A 12,894-nucleotide genomic window follows, 5' to 3' on the forward strand; every position below is an offset into this window, starting at 1 on the left:
TCCCAAGAAAAATGTATCTCTAAGGAAGGTATATTAATCCTTAGAGGATTGGAACTAATCTTGAGGAAAAATATATTTTTCCTCAAATCTTAATGATTATGTTGATGGAGAACCACAATTGTGGGTTGAGACTAGAAAAAGAAATGTCCATGTTAGGATATTGTTTTTCATCCTTCAAGGAATTTTAGTAACACCACCCTTCTAAATTGGTAATATTAGATTTAAAATTATCATCTTGATTTTTATTTTGGAATTTCAAAAAGAAGTCTTTTGATATATTGTCTGGATTTTATGATGGTAATATTCACCAAATATTGAAAATATGAGATATTTCTATAATATTATTTTTTACTATCATTATGATGTATACAAAAGTAATATATAATATATTACCTATCTACTAACCTCTTTAATATATTATTTAAAAGTGTTATGCTGGGGTGACATTGGGATTCTCATATTTCTAAAGTGGAGGTGTGCACATAACCATAGATGCTTTTCAATCGTATCTCGAGAAAACAATCTATGACAATCACACCAATGCAATGAAAAACAAAGTGCCCCATGATTTTTCTATTAAAAAGCCTTTCTTAACCAAAAGAATCGTGTTAGGGTGACACAAACGGAGACACAAAGGTGATAAAATGATGTGGTGTCACACACATTACAGTAGATGTTTTTCCGTGAGATACAAGTAAAAAGCATCTATGATTATGTGCGCTCCACCACATCATTTTTGTTACCTTTATGTCTCTGTTTGTGTCACTTCAGCATTTTCCTAATCAAAAAGGAAAAAAAAATCATGCTATACCACATTACTTCATGAACGCGTGCATGTGATAACAATATTACTTAAGAACATGTGAATCCTAATGAGTACGGTAGAATTTTTAAGGTTTTTTTTTTTTTTTTCTTTTTTCTTTTTGAGCATGATCCTATATATATATATATATATATATATATATATATATATATATATATATTCATATGCCACATTTCGAAGAATACTTTTAAATTCGATCTTAAAGTAAAGAGATCATAAAGTTAAAGTAACGAGAATCAATTTTAAAGTGGGTCGAGGCAACCGGATAAGGTTTTGGAAGATACATTGTGTGGCAATCGGTCTCTAATGGAGGTATTTCCAAACTTATACTCCATCTCCTCAAAGAAAGGACAAGCCATCATATCTTTCCGAAGAGATGTGAGTGGAGAATGGGCATGAGATCTCGATTTTCGAAGAGACATTAATGAGTTGGAACTGCAAGCAGTTGGTAGACTAGTTATCGACGCTTCAAGTATCGAACTATGCAAGGGAAGAGAAGATGAGAGAATATGAACAATGAGTAAAGATAAAAGATTTTCGGTACATTCATTCTACCAATTCTTGTGCAATGACGGGGACTCGTTATTTCCTCATGTTTCAATTTGGGGCCCGAAAGTGCCAAGCAAAGTCACTTTCTTCATATGGGCGACAACTTTAGGAAGGATTCAAACGACTGATTTTTTTATGCTGCGTGGATGGTGTGGGCGAATTGTTGTGTGCTACGTATGGAAAATGGAGAATCATTGGATCACTTTCTAATCCATTGCAAATTCTCACATGACATTTAAGTTCATTTTTTAAAGCTATATGGGGTTGTGACATGCTTACCAAAATCGATTAAGGATATATTCATTAGTTGGTCGTCAATTGAGCACTCGTTTGGCAACACAAAAAAGATGTTGTGGAGTATTACCCCATTCACAATTTGTTAGGGGTGTGGTTTGAAAGGAATAGACGCATTTTCAAGGGGAAACACAAAGATTGTCTAGATACGATTATGTCTATCTTGGGTCTCATCTTTTGTTGATCCATAGTATATAAGGAGTTTAGGGGCTTGTTTTTTGAAGATTTTTTTGTACAATTAGAATGAGATTTGTGGTTCTATGCGTGAATAGTTCTATTTTGTAAGGCCTTACCAGGTTGGTCATCTCGACCGATTTGGTTTTGTTTCATAATTGCAATGCTATTTATAAAAAAAAAAAAGGACTATAACTTGACAAAATAATACTCAATCTAGAGTTAAATTAGACGGAACTCACAAGAATCCTTTGGCAGTGATTATATAATAACATACTTAATCGAAAATAAATTGAGGAGAATCCATGATAGGGAGATTGAGAACAATCTATATGAACTTTTGAGCTAAGTGGCCAAATCCTTTTGTTTTGTGAGGGATGGTACTCTCACTTTCAAACCTCACTCCAATGATTTATAGGATCATGTTCTAACTTTACTCAAATATTGACACCCCACTCCCAAAATATTGGAAATCCGCTCTCCATGGAAAACCTTGATCGAGCCGCTATTGTATATGAAATATTGATGATCATAGCCACCAATTGTGGAAATATATCGGTGAAATTATAGTTTGGTAACTTAAGCATAGTTGATTTTCGTGTGTAGGTCCACCAAGACAAAAGAGTTTTTTGCCATTGCGAGGGATGTATCAAATTCACACTCTGTTGAGCATATCAAAGGAAAATTTCTCAATTTGTATGGAAACAGGGACCACTGCATCTCTCTTACACCACATCTTATCCCTTACACTCTCCATATTCCTGACGTTCTAATCTTCAAACAGATAAGGTAAACTTTAAACCACTTGAATTTCAGCTCGTGAGTCCATGAATACTGCCCTCAAGTTCTAATGATTATAGGTGAATTACCATTTCGTGAGCTGAATTTGAAGAATTAGCGATTCTATGTCACTGTTCATTTTAATTACCAAAACCTGAACGACAACAAATTTAGAGGTTTTAAAGTGACCATTTCGCAGGTTTAAAGTGACAATTTCCAATGAACAGTGAGATAAATCGGTCAAAAGTTGATCACTTTTTTCGTAAATATCCCATGATTATACAAGAGTCAAGGACACATTATTATTAATTTTTTGATCAAATTTTTGTGAAGGCCAGTTTTCAAGAACAAATCATATGAAAACGAGAAAAAAGTAGATAATTATAAAAATAACATTTTTTGAGAGAGAGACCAATCAATCGATGATAAGATTATCCATGCGAATGGAGCTCTTCTGTCTCAGAAGCCGAAACTGAGCCTTTTCATAGTCCAACTTGGAACTGAATTGCCTACCCCTCGAGCTGATGGCTCGAACCACTCTCGGAAACTCCACAAGCCCTTTGATCCCTCTCTTTATATGAGGATTCTCAGCTTCTGGCGATGTTCTTCGCTTACTTACAGTCCAATGAGCAGCACCATTAGAATTCTGACATGAACCCATTGTTGTACATTTGTTATTAGAGAGAATTCCCAATGCATCATACTCCACCTTTGATGGTGATACATTAACTTGGATCCTTTTCGAAAACTCCAACTCTGACAATTTTTCTTCAAACAAAGTCTTTGCTTCCATAAGCTTCATCTGAACTCTCTCTTCCCTTAAAGCTTCAGCCATTCTTAGCATCTTTCTTTCCTTCCCCATGTCTTTTTTCATCCGATCGATCTCTGCTTTATCCAATGCAACCTTCTTCGCAAGCTTTTCGCAAACATACTCCATGGCTTCTCTTCTGTTCTTCTCATCCAAAAGCTCTTTGGATAGTTTCTTATTGAGTGATTCGACACTCTTCCGAACCTTATGTTCAAATTCGAGCTCTTCCTTCAATTTGGTGAGCTGAGCTTGAGCAATGTCGAGTTCGGAGTCCATGATGGATCAGAAGAAGGGAGGTCCCAAATATAAGCAGCACAAGGAGATGACGGTGATGATGGTGAAGTTGTTGAGGCTTGTAATAAAATTGGTTCTTTATAAGTAAAGCTTCCAGCCTGGATAGTGGTGGTGTGTTCTATGATGGTTTGATTTGTGAGTTTGTGTGGGCCTCTTATGTCCTATCATCACCACCTCTCTCCCTCTATTTATCTACCTTTTCTTTCTCCCTTTGATCTGCTTTTCAGTGATTTCGCTCTCAAGATATGTAGCAATCTGGGTAGGTCCATCAGTTGTGGTATTTATTTGCTTAATTTATACATTATAAATTGGGACACATGCATGTGCATCCCAGTCCCATCGTACGTAATTAAAACGAGAGTTAGACTATCCTGACTAACTTAGTGAGATTTCAATTCTTGCTAAGGGTTAACACCACATCACTCTAGATTTCATGGAAAATTTCAGATTATAAAAATGTTCAAAATAATATCTTTTTTGAGCTTGATCAAGGTGTTGAAAATGGACACTCACCCAAAATTTAAAATTAAAATTCATAGGTGAGAAATAACTTTAAAAAAATTATATTTTTGTAGAATTCTTAAAACTTTGTGATCTACACCCCTATCTAATCATGTTTTAATTTGGATGGAACATGGATGGGTAGTTAAGAAACTTTCCTTACTAAGAGCATCTCCAATCCTTTTTCATATAGTTATATATGAAGAGAGAATACTTTTCAATGTCTCTTTATAAGTTAAAGTCAAAATTACTTTAAAGTTTAAATTCTTCAAATGCAAATTTGAAAAGATATTGTTCACTCTTTAAAACCTTACTTCAATAGTAGACAACAAATAAAAATTGATTTTCTTTTACATATATAAGAAAGGAGAAAAATAAAAAATGACAAGACTATCTATTTCGAAGAGTTTCATTGTAGTGAATTATTAAATTTGATAATCAAAGTACAATTTGACAAGATGTTATCTTTAAATTGTGAATATAACTTTGAAGAAGAGTTGGAAATGCTTTAAAAAAATGTTTTACTTAAAACGAATGTGCTCGTCAAGGGCAGAGCCTGGATTTTCTTGCATGGTTGAGTTTGAAGGTGATTGATTTTGGAAAAAAAATTCAAAATTTCTTGGTTAGAGATTGAAGAGAAGGTATTTCTCATTAATCTCTGATAGAAGATTTAAGTCGAGGGGACAATGTCCTCAATTTAAAAAATATAGGGTATCTCAAAGATTCACCAAAATGATTACATACCTCCTTTATCCCAATATTCTCTAATAGTTTAATGCAAAATGATTTGAACACTCTCATTATTAAACTTAAACAAGAAATCATTTGATTTCTCTTTTCCAAAATTTCATCTTCAACCTAAGAAAAATCTATGAGCTTAGTCTTCAACCTTAAAATTAATCTTCTTAACTTTATAACCTAAAGAACAAGATAGGATTTTTGAAGAACAAGATAATGATGTTCTTTGATAGAAAATTCTAAAATTTTCCACAAAGAATTAAAGCGAGGTTAAATAGATTAAAATCAATTTACCATAAAGGTGAAGAGCTTAAAGATTACTAGTTTTAGGAGCAAAAATTATGGGTTTATGGCTGCAAATTGAAAATAAGGGTATTTAAATTATTTTTATTAGTTTAGAAAAAAAAAAAAAGAATAAGATCAAAGGGACCTAACATAATTTGGAAACATATATATTTATATGGGTTTCTGAAATATTCACCAAAATGTAGGGGGTTGTCTAAATCATTCAAAAAATTAAACACTAAGGAGTCATATCACCTATTTGAAAATAAAAGGGGTATAAAAAATATTCACCAAAATATAAGGTGTGTTTAAATCACAAATATTGAGGGAGGGGGCAACAAAGTCAAATGTGACATTTCGTCAATTTGAAAATAGAAGAGTACCTCAAATATTTACCAAAATGAAGAGGTTTTCTAAGTTATCCAAGGTATTTAGTTGGGAGCAACAAAGTCAAAAGGGCATGTCATTAGTTTAAAAACACATGGGGTCTCCAATACACCACAACATGGAGGGACTCTGGTTCACCCAAAATATTTTATTTTATTATTATTATTTTTTTGGGAGGGGGGAGCCCCCTCTCGCCACACTTGGCTCCACCTTGGTGCTGTTGGATAGAGTCAATTCTTTGATCCGTCTATGTATGCTTTATATCTTGGTCTTTTCCCATTCTAAAATAATGGTTAATGCACATATATTGGGATGGAAGAGAAGGGTCCTCTAAAATTTTCTTTCTGGTGTGTTTGACTGTGCATGGAAAATGGGTGGGAATCCATTTTTCATGGAATATCACAGTCTTGTATATTTATTTTCTTTACATGAAAAATGGATTTTCACTTGATCCCCATGAAAAAGTGAAATCTATCTCCAAAATCAAACTTACACTCTAGAAAGATTTTTTGCTCACAAAAAAGTCAATCCATGATTTTCCATAATCCCAAATGACCAATTACATGAGGGTAGTTTTGTAAATTGAAGATGCTCTCAATACACCTGGGTTTTTGTAATTGATTAATCTAAGATTCTGTAAACCCTTGAATTGACTTTTCTTTTACCAATTTTTTTTTCCTTCTTTCTTCATTTATCTTTTTCTCTATATTTTTCCAAGAGTACCCGAACAGCAAAATCCATTTTTTCCATAGTACCCATTTTCCTACTTCAAATTTTCAATGATTTCAAATTTCAGGGATTTTGATTTTTCATGAAATCAAACAGACACATCCTTTCTTTTATACGAAAGAAATTTTAATAATACCCACTTAATTAATAAATGCAACATTTAATGATCTTTATCCCTCGATCAAAAGTGGCGACTTTTTGTCAACTTAATGATTCTTAAAATGGAATATGTGAAATTATTTATAGAGCCTCCTCATTTAATATTTAAAATTACTATAAAGGTAAGATATATGTATATATATACCAACGATCATACCAAGTTTTAAAGGTATACCGCATGATCCAACAGATGAGATCAAGAGAAGATAACTAGAAACCATTTTGCAAATACAAAGTTTTGAAATTAAAGTAACCCTCTGTCATAATTTGTTTTCACGACAACCCCTTTCTCCCTTAACTCATTCATCTCTCTCTCTCTCTCTCTCTCTCTTTCATTAATATTCTCTCTTTTCTCTCTTATGCCCAAAATTAGACCATCTTCTCCATCTATCAAACGTCTTCCTCTCATCTTCTATCTCACGTGAAGATCCTTGCACAGAACATAAAAACTCGTAGATCCCCTCTTTTTAATGATGTCATTTGCGTTTGATACCCTAATCCCAACCCTAAATCTCTCTCTCTCTCTCTCTTATTGTTAAAATCATAACCCTCACTTTCTTTATCTCTACTCTAACACCTTTCTCTCCCCCTTTTTTTTACCATACAAATTAGTAGATAACCTGAGTTTTAAAGCATAGGAAATTTCTTTGGTTGAATTTTTTTTTTTTTCTATATTACTTACTTCTTTTGACATAATAAATATCGATGTTTGATTTTTATATAATCTGATATATTTGATTCTTCAAATATGTGAGTTTTAAAGTATTTATGATAATTAAAGATGAGAAAATTACTTCAAAGTTAATCAAAGGGCTATGCTAGTTTGTTATAATTTAAAAATTTTCAATAAAAGACAACTTGATTTGATTTCTGAAGTTTCAACTTATTGGACAAAATTAAGTCCTTAACAAATTTAATATTTATTTTCCAAATAAAAATATGATTTTGTGATGAGCTGAGCACTTTCTATTCTCATATTATAATATTATAGAATAACAAAAATTATTGATAAATAAGTTTAAATGGAATTTGAATGTGTTGTATGGACTCGGGGTAGTCAACTCGGCAACGATTGGGGGGCGAGACGTGATACCGGGCGTGAATAAAATAGCAAAACCAACAAATAGTGTTTTGGAAAAGGTAATAATCTTTTTATTTTATGGTGAGGTGATCGGGTAACATTCCAATTTCCAAACCAACAGAGAAAGGGAGAAGACGAAAAGGAAAGGAAGGAAAGCACTATCACTGAATCAACGCTCTTCCAACCCAACACTTGGTAAGCTCACTCTCCCTTTCCTCTCTCTCTGCTTATTTTATTATGCTCTCTCTCTCTCTCTCACTCTCTCTACTTAGGTTGTTTTCTTCTTCTTCTCTCATTTCTAGGGTTAGGGTTTCCTTGCTCTATTTGATTTCCATCTTCGAATCTCTCCTCTCCCTTTCGGTAATTTGCCTTTATAGGGCTTCGGGTTTGAGTAATTAATTTTCTCTATTTTTGGATTTTCTTATATCCGCGTTTTCCCTTTTGGGCTTTCTTTCATTTTGATTTTCTCTTCTCTTCCAAGTTCCAGTTAACAAGTATGATCTGGTTAGAGTAACCTCTGTTTTTATTTATTATATAATTTGTTATTAATTTATTGTAGTTTTTATGAATGATTGCAATGTGTTCAAGATGAAATTTTTATCTAAACTCTGGGAAATTCTCTTGTCCCACTTGCACCTGTGGGGATCCTCTTGATCATCTCTCTGATAAAGGCCAGATTATAAAAGATTTACCTGCTCAGCTCATGTAAATCCATGCTTAATAATCAGTTTTTTATTTGTCTACCCTTTAAAGAAATCTGTTGGATTTTACTCTAAAGGCATATCTAATGGCACCCAAATTCCTCCAAAAATTTTCGTACCCTACAAAACCTGCTGGCCTTAACAGTCTGTGGTCTTACCCACCCCAATTTCATATCCCTATGTGCCGTAAGTACTCCTGGCTTCTGTGCTTCTTCCACAGTTGCCGTGCAAGTTTGCAGGTTTTCTAGGTGGTTAAACACAGAAGGTGAATGACAAGAACCTGATCCTGAGCAGCCATGGAAGAGGAAGCAGTTCCTGTGGTGGAAACGGAGGAGCGGGTGGACCTCGATGAGGATAACTATATTGAAGAGATGGATGATGATGTCGAGGAACCAACGGAGGAGGATATAATGGAGGGAGCTGGGGATGAACATGTGGATGTAGAACAAGAACACTTGGAAACTGAGGAGCGCGGGAAGGATCCATCGAAAGAAACTGATGGAGCTGACAATGCTGTTGAATCTGTTGAGGGTGAAGACAATCCTGCTTCTTCCATTAATGGAGATGACGGAGATAAGCATGCTGAACTTCTTGCCTTGCCTCCGCATGGTTCTGAAGTTTTCATTGGTGGGGTCCCTCGAGATGTTAGAGAAGAAGATTTGAGAGACCTCTGTCAACCAATCGGTGAAGTTGTTGAGGTGATTTATGTAACCTCTTGCCCATATGAAATTCATGTACTTTTTTATTTTATATTATATTTGGGGTGTTTCATCTTTGTAATATTTTCACCATAATGTAACAGGTAAGACTAATGAAGGATAAGGATACAGGAGAAAACAAGGGTTATGCTTTCATAACTTTTAAAACAAAGGAGTTGGCTCAACTAGCCATTGAAGAGTTTCATAATAAGGATTTTAAGGTGATCTTGATTCTTGTTTGGTGATGGGGCTTGGCCTCCTCATAGTCGACTGATTTGACACATACTTCATACTTGCAGGGGAGAACTTTAAGGTGTTCGTTGTCTCAAGCAAAACACAGGTTGTTTGTAGGAAACATCCCAAAGAACTGGACAGAGGAGGAGCTAAGAAGAGTTATCGAGGAGAGTGGTCCTGGGGTTGAAAATATTGAGCTCGTAAAGGTGGAGTTTTCATGTTGAACTGAAAGTTATATAGCTTACATTTTGAACAGATTTAACTGCTTACCACAATAGTCTTTTTGTATGATTTATAGGAACCACAAAATCCAAGCCGCAACCGTGGTTTTGCTTTTGTTGAGTACTACAACAATGCTTGTGCAGATTATGCAAGGCAAAATATGTCGAGCCCAAGATTTAAGCTGGATGGAAACACCCCAACTATCAGCTGGGCTGATCCTAAGAGTGCGCCTGATCCTCATGCTGTTGCGCAGGTAAATATTGAAGATTAAGCATGTGAAATTTTTGTAAACATGTACATCTCTCTCTCTTTTTTTGTTTTTTGTTTTGGAAGAGCACCATATTTATATTTTATACTGTTCGGTCAAAAGTTTTTCAGAGTGAACACTTAGGCAATCTCTACACCAAACATTTTGCATTTTCAATATGCAAGTTGGGCAACCCAGGAAATCTTGTCCCCTTAGCGCGTGGGCAGAGTTTCCGATGTACATATAATGTTATGATTGTACATTATCTAGGCATGTAATATAATACATAACATAAGTACTTTGGCGTAAAATTTCCACAGATAATTCATAATTCAGTGTAACAATCAATATATCATAATCCATAATACTGAATCATGCGACAAATCAGTAAAGGTGGGAATTGGAGTTATATAAATAAAAGATTTATGAAATGAGCAAGATATGCAAGGAAAGATAGTTTAGAAAAAAATGATTCAAAGAAAAAAAATTGGAGATTTAAAGTAAATGAATTTAACTCCAATTTGTAAACAACTGAAGTGGATAAAGTGACACCTAGGTGCCCACTTTTGCGTTGCTGCCAAAAATTTAAAGCAGATCATGTATTGTGAAGTTGAGTACAATTATAATTTCTCAGGTGAAGGCCCTTTATGTGAAGAACTTGCCCGACAACACTACAGTTGAACAATTGAAGGAACTATTTCAACGCCATGGGGAGGTCACTAAAGTTGTTCTGCCACCTGCTAAAGTTGGGCAGAGCAAGCGCGATTTTGGATTCATCCATTTTGCTGATAGGTCAAGTGCATTGAAGGCTGTAAAAGAAACAGAAAAATATGAAATTGATGGTAATGCTCTCTCTCTCTCTCTCTATCGCTCTCACAACCGATTTTAAAAATATAAAAAGGAAAACCTCAAACTAATGAAAAAAAAGTTTTGCTAAGGATATTTTGGCCTCTTTTCATTTATATTGAATGTTACAATCATCAAAATGCTTTGTGTTCTAGTTGGTTGTATTCTGCAAGGATGCCTCTGGAATGGTTAATATTTTGATAGATGTAGTGCCAGGCAACATTTTTTTTATCAACATTAAGGGAACAAATTGATCAAGTACTACTGTTTTACAGTGACCACACAAGTAAGGTGGACAATGGTAGACTGTTGTCTATTTATCAAAAAAAATGAAAATAAAATCAGAGACTGTCTTTCTACTTGTCTGATATAGATGGGCACACATGTAAAGGTCAATATCATCCCTATGTCTACCAAAAGAAAGCCCTAATTCCTTGTCCTAAGGATTCAATCTATCACCTTTTGAACGTCTGGAGAAAACGTGGATGGTTCACAAAGATGTTAATATATTAGATTGTTTGGGGTCATTTGATAAAAAGATGATTGGTCGGTGGTCCCTACTGCACATCATGCATGTGACGTATATGGCACTGGTAAGTTGTTCGACCTCCCCTCCAGAATTAAGGGTATTCCTCCTAAATTTACTGCCTATTACTCTCCATGGAGTCTACAAACCTAGGCTTTTAAAGTTGCCACTTGTTTGCTCTACTTTTCTTGAGTTTGGATGAAGAACATGCTGAAAGATTTCATGGAAACCTAACCATTGATTACTTTCTATTTGATTATGGACTCATTAAATATGAGTTACAGGCCAGGTATTGGATGTCTCTCTTGCTAAGCCTCAGAATGACAAAAAATTTGATCCGGCTTATCCTTACAAATCGGGGATTCTCCCGGGTTATCGTCCTTATCCTGGTTATGGTTTTGTTGGGGAGCCTTATGGAGCTCTAGGTGCTGGATACGGTGCTGCTACAGGATTTCAGCAGGTTGGTTAGATGGGCTATTATCTATTTCTTTCCTTTGTGTTTCTTGAACGGTCAATTTGATCGCATGGATTTGCATGTGTGAGCAGCCATTGATATATGGGAGGGGGCCAATGCCAGCAGGGATGCAAATGGTTCCAATGGTCCTACCAGATGGTCGACTAGGCTATGTTCTGTAAGTAGTCTCTTTCTATTTACCTGAATTTATATAAAGGTACTATGGATTCTGTTTAATCTTCCCTTTTATGTGCAAATTGTAGTCAGCAGCCTGGTTCACAGGCACCGGCGCCTCCACCTCGGAGGAATGATCGTAGCAGTAGCTCAGGTGGGCCGCAAGGACGAGGCCGAAGTGGTGGTGACAGTAGCAGCGATGGAAATCGAAGCCGAAGGTACCGCCCTTATTAGTGGTAGGGGATTAGAGGGCTATCTTGTAGTTGGACAATTTATTCTACCCTAACAAGTAACAAACGAGGACCAGGCTTGTCACAATAATTTTGAGAGTTGAGTCACCTTCTTCCATTTGCTCTTACTGTGATCTGATTTGATTTGCAAATGTTATCAAATTTTTTTTCCTGACATTGTTCCAGCGGGGCTTGATGATAAAGAAAACTGTGTTTCCAGATTTAAACCATCCGTTGAATTCAGTGTTATTAGTGGGTGAATATTTTTTTAGTACTTGTAATTCCTGGATACAGACAAGAATAATTCTGAATTGACCTCTGGCTGGAACCTCATATAGCACTTCTTGACGTGAAAGTGGGTACAAACCACAGATGCTTTTCATCGAGATACAAGTGAAAAAGCATATATGGTTCATATACACTTTCACGTCCAGAAGTGCAATAAGAGGTTCCAGCTTGAGGTCACTCCAGCAGGACCCCCTACAAACAAACATTTGTAGTCCTGATAAAATCCTTTTGGAGGTGAATTCCATTGTGGCTTTAAATTAAAGTTAAAACTTTTGCCCAACCATGATCGGACCTGTTGGCCATTGATGATCTTAAATATATACTTTTTTAATTATTTCATTTTTGAAGGATAAAAAATGAGAGTCTAAAGGGAAGGTGATATAAAATGGTTAGTATCATCCATAAAACATTGATCTGATCTCATAGATTAACAAGACAACTGATTTGTGAGATAAATAACTCAATAACAAAGAACGAGATGAGATGATTTTAAGCGGGCAACGTGCAGACTTCAACTGAATGGATACAGGTATCATTAGGACTTTCATAGAGAATGTGTGCGTCTATAAATGTCTGTAATGGATAAACATAAGACAACCATTTGACATAATGGCATTCTATCTTGTAGCATGAGTTGATGGAAAGTCTTGATGATTTTGAACAAGGACTACA

The 12,894-nt window shown here is 35.1% G+C and overlaps 2 protein-coding genes across 2 annotated transcripts; one reads left to right on the forward strand and one right to left on the reverse strand.

The window, feature by feature from the left end:
- Positions 1–3,035: 3,035 nt before the first annotated feature.
- Positions 3,036–3,704, reverse strand: LOC147390046 (protein BRANCHLESS TRICHOME-like). The gene has a single exon (XM_086419810.1). The coding sequence runs from the start codon at positions 3,702–3,704 to the stop codon at positions 3,036–3,038; it is 669 nt and encodes a 222-aa protein (XP_086275936.1).
- Positions 3,705–7,904: 4,200 nt separating this feature from the next.
- LOC147390047 (heterogeneous nuclear ribonucleoprotein Q-like) lies at positions 7,905–12,161 on the forward strand. The gene is made up of 8 exons (XM_086417795.1): positions 7,905–9,001; positions 9,106–9,222; positions 9,301–9,441; positions 9,534–9,710; positions 10,339–10,546; positions 11,361–11,536; positions 11,623–11,708; positions 11,794–12,161. The coding sequence occupies exons 1-8, from the start codon at positions 8,600–8,602 to the stop codon at positions 11,936–11,938; spliced, it is 1,452 nt and encodes a 483-aa protein (XP_086273921.1). The 5' UTR covers positions 7,905–8,599; the 3' UTR covers positions 11,939–12,161.
- The last annotated feature ends 733 nt before the right edge of the window (positions 12,162–12,894 follow it).

The sequence above is a fragment of the Akebia trifoliata genome, chromosome 12 (genome assembly GCF_017979445.1).
Source record: "Akebia trifoliata isolate Shusen 1 chromosome 12, ASM1797944v1, whole genome shotgun sequence".
NCBI classification, from domain to species: Eukaryota; Viridiplantae; Streptophyta; class Magnoliopsida; order Ranunculales; family Lardizabalaceae; genus Akebia; species Akebia trifoliata.